Source organism: Halichoerus grypus, chromosome 1, assembly GCF_964656455.1.
Source record: "Halichoerus grypus chromosome 1, mHalGry1.hap1.1, whole genome shotgun sequence".
Taxonomy (NCBI): Eukaryota; Metazoa; Chordata; class Mammalia; order Carnivora; family Phocidae; genus Halichoerus; species Halichoerus grypus.
In genome coordinates, this window is record NC_135712.1 from 121,777,511 (window position 1) to 121,796,193 (window position 18,683).

Consider the following 18,683-nt stretch of genomic DNA (forward strand, 5'->3'; position numbering starts at 1 on the left):
ACTGGTGAGAGATAGGGGTGAGGGAGCACCCTTCGATTTTGAGAACAAGTTCCAAAGAGTTGGGCTGGAAGGCATCAGAAGGTCCCTTCTCCTCTATGAAAAACAGCAATCTTCAGCTAACATTCACCCAGTGGGGAAAGGAAAAGGCTCTTTTTGCTTTTTTGTTAAACACCAAGGGCTGAAAGTTATTGAATTTTTATGATTTTTTTTCACTCCATGCCTGAGCCGTGTCACCTCCCTTTTTCCTTGGATCCCGCAGAATCTTGGTAAAAAGTCTCCCGTAGTCCAGAGCAGGGACCTAAGACACGTTTTTCTAGGTTTCCTAGACTTTGATTGTTTAACTTAGGAACCAGTATGGAGCCCCAAATCCCAAGAGCCAGCAGCAGCGTTCTCAAGCATCTTTTAAAAATACCAATTGCACCAGTCTTCCCCCATGCATTGAACTTAAACACCCACCGCAGGACTCCGTGCCTGGTGCGCAACTGGTTCCCAGTAGACTCTGCGCTTTTTTCCATTCTTTCGGAGTTTGGTTTAAAAGAAAAGAAAATGCACCCAGGTCTCAGAGGTCTGGGTCGGCTTTTGTCTTAGCTCATTCGCTCCTTGAAGTGGTCTGACCACTTTGTGAAGAAGGCATGGAAGGAGTGACGTCCAAGGGACCGATACCTTTGTCCAGCCTCTAAAGGCAAATAGCGGGTCCAGAGGGCGCGATCGATTGGGACAAATCCCAGACTCTGGGCCCCATTGCATCTGGCCCGCAGGCCACCAGGCTCAGCCCACGCAAGGCCAGCCGTCACTGCTAGTCACTCTATGTGCTCTAAGCCTCCGACGACCCGACTTCACCGCCCCTCGGGCAGGGCCTCCTGACTTCAGATTTTATGCACATCAAAGGTTACTTTTTGCAATGACAGATTGTCTTTATTCAAAACGTCTTTGTTCAACAAATGAACAGAGTAAGGAGGTGAAATCCTTCTAGGTACATTTCCAAGACATCGTCAAAACATTTACGACCATTTAGGATGTTTTTATTCTTTTAATTTTTGTTCACTTTCTACTTCCTGACTTCATAACCCGACATTCTGTCTAAAAGTAAACTTAGGTCTCTAGGAGCACTGCTTTATACAAAGAAAATAATCATGTGGGTCCCTTTGTTTTACCTTTAAAGAAGCAAACACTATCATAGCATGATTTTAAATAGAAATATTTCCCTTTCTGTAGTTTTAAAATTTTAAGCCTTTCCCCCCCACACATAGAGCAAATGGCACCTAGTTGTGTCTGATGGCAAAACACAGAGACACAGCTAACTCTTCAGGGTGCAAAAGAAAAAAATATATATGCATATTCTAGATATAATACCAGGATCTGGGAGTTCTGGAGTCCAAAGCCCATCAGAGGAGAGAGAAGGGGACATAAATAAAGCAAAACTGCCTACTTTTTTTGTCCAAAGGGGGTACAGTTGGAGATTTGTTTTGGGACAGTCGGGGTAGGGGCAGCTGTATAGCTGTCATATGTTCGCAAGTTTCTGGCACCTGTCTGCGCCTTGGGTCCGGGAGGATGCCCCTACCATCCCCCTGGAAGAGAGGCAGAGTCTGGGGTAGGGTAGCGGGCAGCGGCACAGCTGACCCGGAGGCATCTGCAGGCCCCCGCTAGGCGCAGAGGACAGGGTGCAGACCCCGCTTCCAGGTCGCCCTCCAGGTCTGGCGGGCTGGGCTGGGGGTTACATGGCCGTGGCATGGGCTGACGAATAAGGGTCTATGCCAGTCTTGGTCATGCCGGGGAAGAGGATGTAGGCGACGGGGGGCTGCAGGGTGGAGGCAGACCAGGCGGTACAGTTACAGGGCACCACGTAGCCGGGATTGGTGGGGGACGGGTGCGTGTGCGTGTGTTGGCTGGGGCAGCTCAGGCTGCCGAAGGCGCCGTTCTGGTAGCCCAGGGTGGAAGCGTAGGGCAGTGCGCCGGTGGCCAAGGTGTGGGGCACTTCACCCATCTTCTGGATGGCGCTTGAGCTAAACTGCGCGGGGTCCAGCAGGGAGTAGGGCGCCGAGGCTGGCGGCAAGAAGGCCCGGGCTTTCTCGGGCGCGCTCAGGAGGCCGTCGGAGGCCCCCACGGGCAGGCCGGCCGCCTTGAGCGGGTCCGTGTCGCCCAGGTAGGGCAGGGGGAAGACATACCTGTCCTTCTTAAGCAGGTTCTTGGGCTTGCGCCGTGGCCGGTACTTGTAGTCAGGGTGTTCCTTCATGTGCTGGGCGCGTAGCCTCTTGGCCTCATCGATGTACGGCCGCTTCTCTGCCTCGGACAGAAGCTTCCACTCGGCGCCTAGGCGTTTGCTGATCTCTGAGTTGTGCATCTTGGGGTTTTCCTGGGCCATCTTGCGCCGCTGGCCTCGGGACCATACCATGAAGGCGTTCATGGGTCGCTTGATGTGGTCTGAAGGTTTGGACATGGTCCCGGAGGCTAGGCGGGTGGGGGTGGGGAGTGTAGGGGCTCTGCAGGCAAGCCCGAGCGCGGTTGTCTGTCTGCCTGTTTGTCCGTCCTGAGCCGGTGCTCTGCGCTCCCCTCGCCTCCGCACCGCTGAGGGGAAGCCAGAGAGAAGCGCTAACCTCGCAAAGTTCAGCTGATCATGCCAGTCCCGGCACCCAGGCAGGCCCCGGGGGGGCGAGTGAGGACAGGAGGGGCGGGGGAGGAGAGGGCAGCCGGCCGGGGGCTGCCGGCACCAGAGGCTGGGGCCCAAGTACCAGAGTCTCTGGGATTAAGTGGCCAGGTAATTTGCTGGCGAGGGCAGGAAGCTCCTCCTTCTCCCCCTCTCCACCTTCGCCTTCTCTGGTTCTCTTCTCTCCTGTGTCTACCGCTGTGGTTCCCTCCCCCCTCCCGTGGTTTTCCCGGAGCTGCCTTGCCTAGCACAGCACCTGGCTGAGAATGCAGGAAGGCTGGTGAACGGGAGCCAAAAGCGGCGAAGTTCAAAGGCGAGGTGGGCCCGGACAGCACGCACTCTGACATAAGCGCGGGGCGGTGACTCCCCAACCTGGGCGCCAATCAGCAGCAGAGAAGGCAAGGGGGCGCACCTGCCAACGCGCCCGGGGAGGAAAGAGAGCGCGCGACTAGTGGGGGCGGGGAGAGGTGTGAAGGAAAGACTGAGAGAGGGAGAGAACAGAGCGGCCAGCTCAGGACTGGGGACTTGGATTCCACATTGTTTCTGGCACTGTCAACAAATAAAACTCTTCATGCCTGTTTCCTTTCCCGGTCGTGCAAAGGAGAATTAGGCCTTCGAATACAAAGACCTAGGGAGGGGGCAGCAAAGCGAGTGAGCCGAGAGCGCGTGTTGATAAATAGGACAGCCTCGCCACGAAATGCAAGGACAGCACTTTCCCCCCCTTGCCAAAGATCCTCGGTAAAGAAAAAGAATATATCAAACTCAGATTAAAAAGCGAAATAAACTTTTCTAGCCATACTCTTGGGGTCCTTTGGCGGCGTTCTCACGGGATGCCCCTGGGGCTCCGCCTCCACCCCTGCCCCAGGATGTGGCGCCTGGGCAAAGCGCTGGGTCCTGGGCTAGCACGGCGGTGCATTCCAAGCCGTTGCTGGAAGGCCTCGTGTCTGGCAGCGCAGTTTTCAAACCCTGGTGGGTGAGCTTGAAGAGCGCAGCGATCCGCTCTTCACTTTTGGGGAGAGGCTGGGGAATGGGATTTCCGTCATGATTCCTATTTACGATATTATTGTTTAGTGTTTTTAAACCTCCAACTTTCCCCCTACATCTGTTCATACGGAAAGGACAGTCTGGAGGCCGGGCCTGCTCCCGGTGGGGCATGGGGGCTTTCCCGTCGCCCCTTCTGCAGATGCCCTAGAATGGAGTCTCAGGCTGTATCGGCACCCAGGGCCGATTTGTCCCTGGGCACCTCTTCCATCCAGCGAGAATTCGAGACTCGTTTCTTGCGTCAGATGAACATTCTTCTGGTAAAAAGGACGAAATAACACGCAGAACCAACCTGCGTGCCTGTTTCCTTTGAATAATTGCCTGCCCAATGTGAAATGCCCTTGGGGGAAATATTTATTAAATGGAAACCATTGTCCCAGGCCCAGCAGGACCTGCGTGTGTTCCAGGCTTATTGGCTTTTGCACCAGCCTCTCTCGGGAGGACGACCAGAAACGCATGGTTCAGCGTGCTTGGAGGGGTTGGTGGTGGGGGAGGCAAGCAGAAAAAGAGGAAGCAGGGAGAGAGGGGCTTTCTTTAACATGTAGTCTATCAAGTTTGAGGCGAAGGCTTTGAGTCTCCTTCCTACAATTAGACCCGTGGCATTTCTCATCCCGAGCGTGCTCTTCAGAGAGCCCATTTTGCAGATTAGGAAACTGAGGTTGAGAAAGGCTAAGTGATTTGCCAAATAACTCCAGTGGGAAGTGGTGATGCTGCGTGTATGGGATTTGAAAACCCCTAATTTGTTTTCCACCCCACGCGGGCGCAGGTCTCAAGATTAGATGGTGCCGCAAGCCAGAGGTGCTGGCTATGGGAGCCATCGAAACCTGCCATGTAGATAAACCTCACTGGAAGACTGATCTTTGCGCCTGCGCTTGTTTCACTTATGCTCTGGTTGGAGACCTGGCTTCCCTGACAATAGACCTTGCTCCAGGTGAGCCACCTCCGTGTGGGCTTGTGAGCAGGTGCACAGTTTTTACATTACTCTCAGCACCAGCCCCGGCCTTTATCCCGCCCTCTAACCCTGTTTTCTGCAAGAAGTTTCACTTAGCTTGGCGTACCAGGAAGTAGAGGTGTTTTTCAGCCCAGTCCGGGAGGGTTTCAAGAGTCTCAGGCAACCCCTACTCAGATCTGACTAGCCTGCGGACTAAGCGCTGCGCTCAGAGCCTGCCAGGGATCGAGGTCTAAGAGCCAGGCAATTTGAGTTCCACTGGGCGATCTCTACAGATTGAGGAAAGAATGACAGAAATGCTCATATCTGCAGAGAGCTATAGCGTCTGGCGGAGACCCGCTAACTCTCACTCTGGAACCCTCGGGGGACACCAAACCCACACACAAAATTAATGGGCTGATGCAAACCAACCTCTAAGAAACTGCTCAAGGAGGGGATCTGGCACAAGGTCGCAGACCCTTTCTTTCTTCGCAGCCTCTGAGCCAACTCATTCCAGTTGCCCCGAGGCAACTCGGGGCAAGCGTGCGCCCCTCTTCAGTTCCTCAAATTTCCTCTTCCACCTCCTGTCTGCGCTACTCTCTAAACATCTCACACTCCATCCTAGTTTGTAATCCAAGACTCTTGAGCGGATTAGTACAAAGGGGAAGCAATGGTGGGGTGGCAGTTTGTGGGCAGGGCCGGAGCCCCAGGCGCCAAATGACTGCACCGACCCTGGAGGGAGCCAGTATCCCCTTGCTCATCTTGGCCTTGAGACTTGAACTCCGCGCTGGGAGGGAACTCAGGGTTGAGGGCCGCGCCTTCCCAGCCTGGCATCCCAGCGTCACTAGGCGAACCGCGAAGCCGCTGACAACCCTTACACAGTGCTGGTTGGCTACCCGTTTATTCAAGACTCAGTTCTGGGCCCCTCGAAGGAGTTCCCGTGATCCCGGAGTCTTTCCTGGTACTGTCTCCAGCCCATGCCTCTTCCTTCTTCTGAGCTGTCCCCCTAAGGTCAGCCTCCCTGCCAGGCCTAGACCACTGGGCAGACGTCCTGGAGAGGTGGCCCCTGGGGAGAGCCAGGGGATTTGGTCACCGCTGGAACAGGTCTTAGGACAAAGGTCGCCTAAACGCGCCTACTGCTTTATCCGAAACCTGAAGCTCGGGCCTCAGGCGGTGAGGCCACTCCCCAAAGCTGGAGACCTCCTTGAGGTGCGGCCTTTCCGCCTCCGCGTTTGCGGAAAGAATCCTCGCACACCCTTAAGTACGTATGTGCACCTTTACGCAGCGCAATAACTCAAAGCACTCCGCGTGCTAGCCTAAGCCTTCTGTCTGGATACCTGAGCAATAGGGTTGCTGCCGGCAACTGTCCTCGTTCGTGTAGAAGTGAAGGAGGGACCTCGCAGGTCACAACCCTATATCCTTCTGGTCCCCCCTCCCCCCCGACTCCGCAAGGTCCTAGGTGCGCCTCCTCTCTGGTTGCTCTGGGTCTTCTCAGGGAGCATCTCCGCTCTCCTTTCAACCAACTCCTTTCGGTACTTCGGGTCTCTTTCAAGGCTTCACCTCTGCAGAGCCCTTTTTGATTCCCGTGCTGGGCTAAGACCCCTTCTTATGCTCTCACTCTCACACCCGCTCCATCTCATGCCCCTTTCCCAGCCTCGCGTGGAGCCCTGTCGCAGCCCGTGGAGTCCACCAGACTTTGAGCTCCTTGAAGGCAGTGGCTGCATGTTTTATCTTTGAGTGCCCAGTGTCCGCACAACTCCGAGGGCAAAGAAGACGCTGGGTAGTTTCCTTCTGCTCCGGCTTAAAGTTTTACAACAGGCCTTTCCCAGCCTTGCAGCTGCGGGGTTAGATCCCAGGTGTAGCCTGGTAGAGTCAAGCGCGGAAGTCCCGGGCTCCCGGGCCCGCACCCACCTGCCTGGCCTCGGCGCTATGCCGCCCTCCAGCCACCACCTCCTCCTCTCTAGTGGGCAGAAGGTCTCAGCTCCGAGGCCTCCGGAACTGAGCGACAGCCGAGTGCGGAGAGGAATGCGGGCGCAAATGGTGACTTGGAGAACGCGGTTGTGGGGTGGAGGACGTGAGGGAAGCTTGCCGCTCGGCTCGCGCCTGGCATGTTTTCGGAAGAGGCCAGGAGAGTCACCCACGTTAGGATCTGCGGAGGGGCTGGGCACTCGCAGAACGCCAGTCCTGCCTGCTTACTGCGGCCCCGCCGGGATTCTGGAGAGGAACTGAGGAAGTTCCAGTGTGGGTTTCGGGGACCCTCCGCGCCGCCCCAGCTCGCTGCGGGGAGTGTGAGCGCGAGGCACACTCAGGTGTTTACGAGAGTTAATCCAGCCCACCCATGAGCGTCGACAACCCAGGAGCCAATATTGAGGATAATAAATTGATCTTGGGAAATAATGCACCTTGGTTAAATTGTAAACTAAAATTTTCTTATTACCAAAAATATTGTAATATTTGGTATCCCTGCTTTTTCTTTTTTCCTGTTTCCAGACTTTAGAGATATCCCATACCTCTAAAGTGCTCAAAAGGACGCAGGGCTCTCTGGTCCTATTAGGACATTTTCTGATAATTGCTGTAGGATCTTCCCTCCAGAAGCCAGCCCAGCCCACTGGTCTTGAAATTTTTTAAAACTTCAAGTGTCCCTCGCAGCCAAGATGGCACAGGAGGGCCTGGCTTCCACAAAGAAACAATGAGAAAGCGAACTTAACCGGGCCCCAGATGCCTGGAGTGCCTGCAACATCACGTTTGCAACGCTCAGCTGGAAGAGCGTGCTTGATTGGGCTGAAGAAGGACACGTCGGTCTCAACCACAAGAGCGTGCCCAGGTAAGGAGACTTTTTGATACTTCAAACTGCCTTACCTTAGCAGGGGTCTGTTTGAAGCAGAGCTCACGTAATTCACCGACTTGGTGAAAATTAATAGAGGATTGCTAACGTCTGCACACATATCCCAGAAAATGGGATGGGTATGAGCAGGGGTAGGGCTTTGAAATCTTTTTATTCATTCATTCATTAAAAGGCTATTTATTGAGCACCTGCTATGTGCTAGGCACAGAGATGGGATACAGCAGTGAACAAGACCTGCAAAGGTCCTTCTCCCATGGAGCTTCCAGCCCAAAGGAAGACAGACAAAAAACAAGAAATAAATCCTGGGGTGATTCCTGGTTCCAGCTACCAAGTAGCTGCATCACTTCAGGCAAGGTACTTAACCTGTGTCCTGGTCCTTCAGCTGTAGTAGGTATAATGGATTATTATCAGGACCTAATGAGTTATTACAAGGAAAGCCCTTAAAACAGTGCTTGGCATGTAGAAACTGCTCAATAAAGGTCAGATTATATTATTTTATAATTAAATAAGTTATTTTCTGATAGTGTTCAGTGGCAAAAAGTGAATCAGGATGATGGGACAGGCTGAGGGAAGGAAGTCTCATTTACATTGGGTGGTCAGGAACCTGAACACAAGAATAAGCCAACTTGATAAAGAAAGGGGAGATAAAGTAGAAGAAGCAGGAAATCCCACTGCCTGAAGAAGAGTGCCTGAGGATGTAAGGGGCCAGAATGGCTGAAACCTGGCCATGACCCTGGGGAGAGTATAAGGTAAAGGCTGGGTGAGGTTGGCAGCATCCATATTATCCAGGGCCTTATAGGCTTCATAAGGAGTTTAGGTTTTATTCTAAGTGTACTGGGAAGTCACTGGAATGAGACACACCAAAATTATGTAACAATCCTAGAACCACACACACGACATACTGGTTATGAGACACTCTGTTTATGGAGGAATCTTACCTTAAATTATGGGCCTGAAACTTTATAAATGGACAAACTTTTATTGGTCCTGGGGTCAGCTCTTGACTATGCCTTAAAAAATAAGGCTACTCCTGCTGAATATTTTGGACTCCTCTTATCTCTCCTTTCCCTTTGGGAAGCTAAGGGGAAAAAACAAGGGATGGCCACAGCTCTTCACGATTCCAAAAACTTGTCCATTGATATTCAGTAGATATTAGCAGCCTGATGGGTCCCTGACTTACTCTTCCTACTTCCCACCAAGTGGTGCTCTTCTACTTCCCTGTGGAGAATGCCAGGCGTCTGAGCTGGCCCTTTCTGGAGACACTCAGTCTACATACGGGGCATCTTAAATATCTCAGCCTGAGAAATAGAGGATTTATATGTGAGCAAGTGATGTTTCTTGAAATTAAAAAAAAAAATCCCAGTGGTTATAAGAATAGGAGAGACATTTTGTTCTAAAATAAAAGCCAAAAGAAAATGTCAACATTGTATGCTTCTGCCTTGGGTTTTATTGTGTTCAGGTGTTTCACATGCATTAGGGCTCCCCCACCCCCATTCTTCTGATGTAAGAATCCTTGGTCAGCTTTTATCATAAATAATACTCTTTAAGACTCTGTTTGCCTAATGCAATCGGCCAAGTTATTGGAGCATACATTCTCTTGCCAATTTTATCACAAATTATGCACTGCAGAGGATAAGACCAAACTCTGGCAACAAGCCCCAATCAAGGATCAGAATAACACTTCTTTTTGTACCTACCTCTGCTCACAACCTAAATAGCAGGAAATATTGGGGCACTCAGCAAAAGGTGCTACTTTAAGCATGTTTCTTTTCATGTACTTATTTCTTTAAAGCATCATTTTTACATGTTCTGAAGACCAACAACCCTTAGTATTTTATTTGATACTAAGGTCACTGAAATATTTGTTAAGTTGATTTGTTAAGTTGATGCAGTTCAAGACCTAGGGCTTCCAATTACTGTGAGACCTTGGGCAAATTACTTGACTTTTGGCCTCTTTTCTCAGCTGCCGAATGGGGATGATAATACATTGGGTGCTCAGGTTGGTTGGCTGGTAGGCTGTGAGGCCTAATACTGCATATCTATTGCTGTGTAACAATTACTCCCAAAATTTGGTGGCTTAAAACATCAAACTTTTATTATCTCATATGTTCTGAGGGTCAAGAATTCAGGAGCAGCTTAGCTGGATGGTTCTGATTCAGGGTCTCTTAAGGAGTACAATCTGGATGTTGCTGGGGTTGCAGTCACCTGAAGGCTTGGCTGAATGGGAGGATCTGCTTCTAGGCTCACTCATGGAGCTGTTGGCAGGGGGCCTCAGTTCCTTACCACATGGGCCTCTTCCTAAGGACTGCTCATGATATGGCATCTTGATTCCCCTTGTGAAAATGATCTGACAGGGACCAAGACAGAATCTGGTACAGTGTGGGAGGAGACTACACAAGGGAGCAAATACCAGGAGGAAGGATCACTGGGGGGTTCTTCTGGGGGATAGCCACCACAGGCTCCAAGTGGGTAACAGAATGGGAAGAGCTTTATAGGCAGCAAAACACTGTAAATCTGTTACCCACACTGATTGTTTCTTCCAGACATGATCACAGCTAACTCTTGGCAGAATTGTGAGGAGAACCCCATTTTGCCTTGAATTCTACCACTTCTTTTTTTTTTTTTTTTGCATTTCGAATATTTATTGCTTTTGTTTTAATATAAAGCAAAAAGTTGTAAGTTAATTAATTTTTAGTAATGACTATGTTTTAAAAAATTTTTATTGTTATGTTAATCACCGTACATTACATCATTAGTTTTTGATGTAGTGTTCCATGATTCATTGTTTGTGCATAACACCCAGCGCTCCATGCAGAACGTGCCCTCCTCAATACCCATCACCAGGCTAACCCATCCTCCCACCCCCCTCCCCTCTAGAACCCTCAGTTTGTTTTTCAGAGTCCATCGTCTCTCATGGTTCGTCTCCCCCTCCGATTTCCCCCCCTTCTTCTTCCCCTCCTGCTATCTTCTTCTTTTTTTTTCTTCTTAACATATATTGCATTATTTGTTTCAGAGGAACAGATCTGTGATTCAACAGTCTTGCACAATTCAAAGAGCTCACCATAGCACATACCCTCCCCAGTGTCTATCACCCAGTCACTGCATCCCTCCCACCCCACTCCAGCAACCCTCAGTTTGTTTCCTGAGATTAAGAATTCCTCATATCAGTGAGGTCATATGATACATGTCTTTCTCTGATTGACTTATTTCGCTCAGCATAACACCCTCCAGTTCCATCCATGTCGTTGCAAATGGCAAGATCTCATTCCTTTTGATGGCTGCATAATATTCCATTGTATATATATACCACATCTTCTTTATCCATTCATCTGTTGATGGACATCTTGGCTTTTTCCACGGTTTGTCTATTGTGGACACTGCTGCTATAAACATTGGTGTGCACGTACCCCTTCGGATCCCTACATTTGTATCTTTGGGGTAAATACCAGTAGTGCAATTGCTGGATTATATGGTAGCTCTATTTTCAACTTTTTGAGGAACCTCCATACTGTTTTCCAGAGTGGTTGCACCAGCTTGCATTCCCACCAACAGTGTAGGAGGGTTCTCCTTTCTCCGCATCCCCGCCAACATCTGTCATTTCCTGACTTGTTAACTTTAGCCATTCTGACTGGTGTGAGGTGGTATCTCACTGAGGTTTTGATTTGGATTTCCCTGATGCCGAGCGATATTGAGCACTTTTTGATGTGTCTGTTGGCCATTTGGATGTCTTCTTTGGAAAAATGTCTGTTCATGTCTTTTGCCCATTTCTTGATTGGATTCTTTGTTCTTTGGGTGTTGAGTTTGAGAAGTTCTTTATAGATTTTGGATACTAGCCCTTTATCTCATATGTCATTTGCAAATATCTTCTCCCATTCTGTCAGTTGTCTTTTGGTTTTGTTGACTGTTTCTTCTGCTGTGCAAAAGCTTTTTATCTTGATGAAGTCCCAATAGTTCATTTTTGCCCTTGCTTCCCTTGCCTTTGGCGATGTTTCTAGAAAGAAGTTGCTGAGGCTGAGGTCGAAGAGGTTGCTGCCTGTGTTCTCCTTTAGGATTTTGATGGACTCCTGTCTCACATTTAGGTCTTTCAACCATTTGGAGTCTATTTTTGTGTGTGGTGTAAGGAAATGGTCCAGTTTCATTCTTCTGCATGTGGCTGTCCAATTTTCCCAACACCATTTGTTGAAGAGACTGTCTTTTTTCCATTGGACATTCTTTCCTGCTTTGTCAAAGATTAGTTGACCACAGAGTTGAGGGTCCATTCCTGGGCTCTCTGTTCTGTTCCATCGATCTATGTGTCTGTTTTTGTGCCAGTACCATACTGTCTTGATGATGACAGCTTTGTAATAGAGCTTGAAATCCAGAATTGTGATGCCACCGGCTTTGCTTTTCTTTTTCAACATTCCTCTGGCTATTTGGGGTCTTTTCTGGTTCCATACAAATTTTAGGATTACTTGTTACATTTCTTTGAAAAAAGTGGATGGTATTTTGATGGGGATTTCATTAAATGTGTAGATTGCTCTAGGTAGCATTGACATCTTCACAATATTTGTTCTTCCAATCCATGAGCATGGAACGTTTTTCCATTTCTTTGTGTCTCCCTCAATTTCTTTCATGAGTATTTTATAGTTTTCTGAGTACAGATTCTTTGCCTCTTTGGTTAGATTTATGCCTAGGTATCTTATGGTTTTGGGTGCAATTGTAAATGGGATCAACTCCTTAATTTCTCTTTCTTCTGTCTTGTTGTTGGTGTATAGGAATGCCACTGACTTCTGTGCATTGATTTTATATCCTGCCACTTTACTGAATTCCTGTATGAGTTCTAGCAGTTTTGGGGTGGAGTCTTTTGGGTTTTCCACATAAAGTATCATATCATCTGCAAAGAGTGAGAGTTTGACTTCTTCTTTGCCGATTTGGATGCCTTTTATTTCTTTTTGTTGTCTGATTGCTGTGGCTAGGACTTCTAATACTATGTTGAATAGCAGTGGTGATAGTGGACATCCCTGCCATGTTCCTGACCTTAGGGGGAAAGCTCTCAGTTTTTCCCCATTGAGAATGATATTCGCTGTGGGTTTTTCGTAGATGGCTTTTCTGATATTGAGGTATGTACCCTCTATGCCTATACTCTGAAGAGTTTTGATCAAGAAAGGATGCTGTAGGGGCGCCTGGGTGACTCAGTTGGTTAAGTGGCTGCCTTCGGCTCAGGTCATGACCCCAGGATTCTGGGATCGAGCCCCGCATCCAGCTACCTGCTCGGCGGGAAGCCTGCTTCTTCCTCTCCCACTCCCCCTGCTTGTGTTCCCTCTCTCGCTGTGTCTCTCTCTGTCAAATAAATAAATAAAACCTTTAAAAAAAAAAAAAAGAAAGAATGCTGTACTTTGTCAAATGCTTTTTCTGCATCTATTGAGAGGATCATATGATTCTTGTTCTTTCTTTTGTTAATGTATTGTATCACATTGATTGATTTGCGGATGTTGAACCAACCTTGCAGCCCAGGGATAAATCCCACTTGGTTGTGGTGAATAATCCTTTTAATGTACTGTTGGATCCTATTGGCTAGTATTTTGGTGAGAATTTTTGCATCCATGTTCATCAAGGATATTGTTCTATAATTCTCCTTTTTGATGGGGTCTTTGTCAGGTTTTGGGATCAAGGTAATGGTGGTCTCAAAAAACGAGTTTGGAAGTTTTCCTTCCATTTCTATTTTTTGGAACAGTTTCAGAAGAATAGGTATTAATTCTTCTTTAAATGTTTGATGGAATTCCCCTGGGAAGCCATCTGGCCCTGGGCTTTTGTTTGTTGGGAGATTTTTGATGACTGCTTCAATTTCCTTAGTGGTTATAGGTCTGTTCAGGTTTTCTATTTCTTCCTGGTTCAGTTTTGGTAGTTGATACATCTCTAGGAATGCATCCATTTCTTCCAAGTTATCTAATTTGCTGGCATATAGTTGCTCATAATATGTTCTTATAATTTTTTTGTATTTCTTTGGTGTTGCTTGTGATCTCTCCTCTTTCATTCATGATTTTATTTATTTGGGTCATTTCTCTTTTCTTTTTGATAAGTCTGGCCAGGGGTTTATCAATCTTGTTAATTCTTTCAAAGAACCAGCTCCTAGTTTCGTTGATCTGTTCTACTGTTCTTTTGGTTTCTATTTCATTGATTTCTGCTCTGATCTTTATTCTTTCTCTTCTCCTGCTGGGTTTAGGCTTTATTTGCTGTTCTTTCTCCAGCTCCTTTAGGTGTAGGGTTAGGTTGTGTACTTGAGACCTTTCTTGTTTCTTGAGAAAGGCTTGTATTGCTATATACTTTCCTCTTAGGACTGCCTTTGCTGCATCCCAAAGATTTTGAATAGTTGTGTTTTCATTTTCATTGGTTTCCATGAATTTTTTAAATTCTTCTTTAATTTCCTGGTTCATTCTTTAGTAGGATGCTCTTTAGCCTCCATGTATTTGAGTTCTTTCTGACTTTCCTCTTGTGATTGTGTTCTAGTTTCAAAGCATTGTGGTCTGAAAATAGGCAGGGAATGATCCCAATCTTTTGGTACCAGTTGAGACCTGATTTATGACCTAGGATGTGATCTATTCTGGCGAATGTTCCATGGGCACTAGAGAAGAATGTGTGTTCTGTTGCTTTGGGATGGAATGTTCTGAATATGTCTGTGAAGTCCATTTGGTCCAGTGTGTCATTTAAAGTCTTTATTTCCTTGTTGCTCTTTTGCTTAGATGATCTGTCCATTTCAGTGAGGGGGGTGTTAACGTCCCCCACTATTATTGTATTGTTGTCAATGTGTTTCTTTGCTTTTGTTGTTAATTGCCTTATATAAGTGGCTGCTCCCATGTTAGGGGCATAGATATTTACAATTGTTAGATCTTCTTGTTGGATAGACCATTTAAGTAGGATATAGTGTCCTTCCTCATCTCTTATTACAGTCTTTGGTTTAAAATCTAATTTGTCTGATGTAAGGATTGCCAGGATTTGGTGTCCATTAGCATGGTAAATGGTTTTCCACCCCTTCACTTTCAATCTGGGGGTGTCTTTGGGTCTAAAATGAGTCTCTTGCAGACAGCATATCGATGGGTCTTGTTTTTTAATCTAATCTGATAGCCTGTGTCTTTTGATTGGGGCATTTAGCCCATTTACATTCAGGGTAACTATTGAAAGATATGAATTTAGTGCCATTGTATTGCCTGTAAGGTGACTGTTACTATATATTGTCTGTGTTCCTTTCTGGTCTATGTTGCTTTTAGGCTCTCTCTTTGCTTAGAGGACCCCTTTCAATATTTCTTGTAGGGCTGGTTTCATGTTTGCAAATTCCTTTAGTTTTTGTTTGTCCTGGAAGATTTTTATCTCTCCTTCTATTTTCAATGACAGCCTAGCTGGATATTGGCTGCATATTTTTCTCGTTTAGTGCTCTGAATATATCATGCCAGTCCTTTCTGGCCTGCCAGGTCTCTGTGGATAGATCTGTTGCCAATCTAATGTTTCTACCATTGTAGGTTACAGATCTCTTCTCCCGAGCTGCTTTCAGGATTTCCTCTTTGTCTCTGAGACTCGTAAGTTTTACTATTAGATATTGGGGTGTTGACCTATTTTTATTGATTTTGAGAGGCGTTCTCTGTGCTTCCTGGAATTTGATGCCTGTTTCCTTCCCCAAATTAGGGAAGTTCTCTGCTATATTTTGCTCCAATATACCTTCTGCCCCTCTCTCTCTTTCTTCTTCTTCTGGGATCCCAATTATTCTATTGTTTCGTCTTATGGTATCACTTATCTCTCGAATTCTGCCCTCGTGATCCAGTAGTTGTTTATCTCTCTTTTTCTCAGCTTCTTTATTTTCCATCACTTGGTCTTCTATCTCACTGATTCTTTCTTCTGCCTCATTTATCCTAGCAGTTATCGCCCCCATTTTTGATTGCACCTCATTAATAGCCTTTTTGATTTCAACTTGGTTAGATTTTAGTTCTTTTATTTCTCCAGAAAGGGTTTCTCTAATAACTTCCATGCTTTTTTCAAGTCCAGCTAGTATCTTTAAAGTGATGATTCTGAACTCTAGATCCGACATCATACTAATGTCTGTATTGAGTAGGTCCCTGGCAGTCGGTACTACCTATTGTTCTTTTTGTTGAAGTGATTTTTTCCGTTTTGTCATTTTGTCCAGAGGAGAATAGATTAATGAGAGAACAAAATGCTAACAGGGTAACAACGTTCCCAGAAAATATACTCTAAACAAATCAGAAAAGACCTGAAGCCAGGGGAAAAGAAAGGGAAAGAAAGAAAAAAGAAAAAGAAAAAAAAAAAAAGAAAAGGATAAAGATAAAAACAAACAAAAACAGAACAAAACAAAAAAAAACCAGACTATGATCAAATATGATCAGGCTGGTTCATAGATCTGTGCCACACACTAGATTTTGGGTGTATTTTGGTCCTTTAGAAGAAAGTGCCTCCCAAAATTTTAAAGAAAGAAAAACTTATATATGTACAAAAATAAGGCTTGATATGATGAAGGGATGGAATATGACTGTAAAGATGAAAATTACAAAAAATTTTATAAAAGGAATTGATAAGTTGTTTGAAAAAAGAAGAGGATTAAAAAAAAAAAGGGAGAAAATGTGATCAGGCAGGAGAATAGAACAAAACCATACACTAGAGATTTAGGGTATATTTTGATCTGTTAGAAGAAACTATCTCAAAATTTTAAAGAGAGAACAACTTATATATATATACCAAAAATAAGGGTAACTACTACGAAGGGATAGAATATGACTCTAAAAATGAAAAATAAAAATGTTTTTTAAAAAAGGGATTGATAAGATGTTGGTTGAAAAAGGGAAAAAGAAAAATTAAAAAAAAAAAAGACAGTTAAAAAAAAAACTTTGAAAGACTAAAGAATCATGGTAAAAAAGCCATGAATTCTATGTGCAGTATTCCCCTAGCACTGGAGTTCTGCCGTTCTCATTGATTGGTAAACTTGGTCTTGGCTGGCTGTTCTCGCTGATCTTCTGGGGGAGGGGCCTGTCGCCGTTGTTCCCAAATGTCTTTGCCGGAGGCGGAATTGCCCCGCCCTTGCCCGGTCCGGGCTAAGTAATCTGCTTGGGTTTGCTCTCGGGAGCTTTTGTTCCCTGCAAGCTTTCCATACAGCTTTGAAGGCTGAGAGTGAAAATGGCGGCCTCCCAATCTCCGCCCCAGAGGAGCCGAGAACTCGGGGCCCCACTCCTCAGTGAGCCCCCAGAGAAAAGCAGTCACTCCCGTCTCCCGGGTGTCCGGCCGCACTCTGTGCTCACCCGGCCTCTGACCGAGCGTTTCTATCTCTGGCACCCAACCCCGTGTGGAGTCTCCAAACCCAGCAGATCCCTGCGGTGCGGTCCGGTGCCGCTCTTCCTGGGGGAAGAAGGTGAGTCTCCCTGGATCTGCCGCTTGTTGGGTCCCTGCTGGAGGAGCAGTGGCCCGACTCTGCCCTGGATCATGGTCTGTGGCAACCCCGGGCTGAGAGCCTGCGCCTGGGCTCCGTCTCTGCAGCCAGCTTCCCCGCTCCAATACCTGGGACCTCTGCCGCACTCAGGCACCCCCGGTCTTTCTGTGACCCCAAGGGTCCTGAGACCACACTGTCCCGCGAGGGTTCCACCCCCCACTTAGGCACTGGATGACGTCCTTCAGCGGAGCCGACTTCTAAAAGTTCCGATTTTGTGCTCCGTGGCTCTATCACTTGCCAGAAGCGGCCAACGGAGGCCCCTCCCCCGCTGTCTATCCTCCCGAATATCACCTCGGACTCACTTCTCCGCAGGTCCTACCTTCCAGAAAGTGGTCGCTTTTCTGTTCAGAGAGTTGTTGCTATTCTTTTCTTCAATCTCCTGTTGAGTTCATAGGTGTTCAGAATGGTTTGATCCCTATCCAGCTGAATTCCTGAGACCAGACGAAATCCAGGTCTCCTACTCCTCCGCCATCCAAATTCTACCACTTCTGTGTGTCAGTGCATGTTTGGCCTTGCTGGGGTTGGCCCTTACTCTTTTTCCAGTTTCTTTAACACCATCCTACTTGTCACCAATTTCATCCCCAAACTGTGTCCTGTTAATTTCTGTCAGCTTCTGTGAGCTAACAGGCTCACTCATTTTTATGGTGCTAATAAGAGACTCAAAGAGCTAGATTTAAGGAGAGGGCTGCTGGAGCCCCAGGTCAGTGTGACTGTGATGAGGAAAAGATAGGCAGTGTTACCAATACCATTGAGCAGGGAGCCCCTTGCAACACCTCTGAAATGATACCACTTTACTCTCTGTTTGCTCTTTAGCTAATCTGGATCCTGATAAATACAGCTCAATAAAATATGAAAATATCTGTAAGTAAAAAAACCAATTAGCACTTGGTGGATGAGGAGCCAGTACATTGACTTGGAGTATGTTGATCAATTTGACCTTTTCCTTTTTTTTGTTATTTAAATTTTGGTTTTACTGAAATAATCTGTTCACTTAATTTAAAAAGGCAGAAAGTACTAAAGACTGGTAAGATTCCTGCCTCAAGAAACTCCTGCTCTTTGCAATCCCCAAAGAGCCTCTTTCTAAAAATAGTCATTTTCCATTCCTTGTGAATCTCTTTAGGTCTCCATGTTTCTAAAAAAATGTGCAAACTGTTATTTACTGGCCTGATGGGTGAGGAGTTAGTTTTCTGATCCCACCCCCATGCCATCTGCTTTCTCTCCTCCACCTTCCTGATAGAGTTCTGTTACAGGTTTTTGTTTTGTTTTGTTTTGTTAAATTAACAGTATTTACATTATTATACCTATACAGATATTTACAGTTGAGCATTATAGTGTATTATGACTACTTTCATTTCCTACTTGCCACGATTGCTTTCTTCCCCCACTTCCAAAGTAACAGTTTTGTAGCTGTTACTAACTCTCCCCTGTCAGCCCTTTGCCCCTCACACAATTTCACACCAGGTCAGCCATGTCAGGAAGTCTACCATTCTAGTCTCTTGAAGACCTCCTTTCTGGACGTCCTTTCCTTCTGGGTTGACTTTCCTACCTTCTGTCTCTCACATCTTCCCCGTTCTCATTTACTCCAAGGTTTAGTTGGAGTGTACCTTCCAGTGTTTTCATCAGGTTGAAGAGATGGCTGACAGCAGCATTCCTCAACAGGAGTCTGTTTAAGTCTTACTTCTCCAGTCTGGAACAGGTGCTTCTCTGCCTGGTGCCTGGGGTCTCCTTCACTTCCCTCCTATGTTGGAGCTCCAATTTTTGT

The 18,683-nt window shown here is 46.7% G+C and overlaps 1 protein-coding gene across 1 annotated transcript; it reads right to left on the bottom strand.

Moving 5' to 3' along the window:
• Positions 1-1,714: 1,714 nt before the first annotated feature.
• Positions 1,715-2,437, bottom strand: SOX14 (SRY-box transcription factor 14). Its single transcript, XM_036080929.1, has one exon. It carries the CDS (start codon positions 2,435-2,437, stop codon positions 1,715-1,717), a length of 723 nt encoding a protein of 240 aa, XP_035936822.1.
• Between the last annotated feature and the right edge of the window lie 16,246 nt (positions 2,438-18,683).

Excerpts from the sequence above, each read along its gene's own strand:
- SOX14 (XM_036080929.1), bottom strand. The coding sequence starts at position 2,437 with ATGTCCAAACCTTCAGACCACATCAAGCGACCCATGAACGCCTTCATG.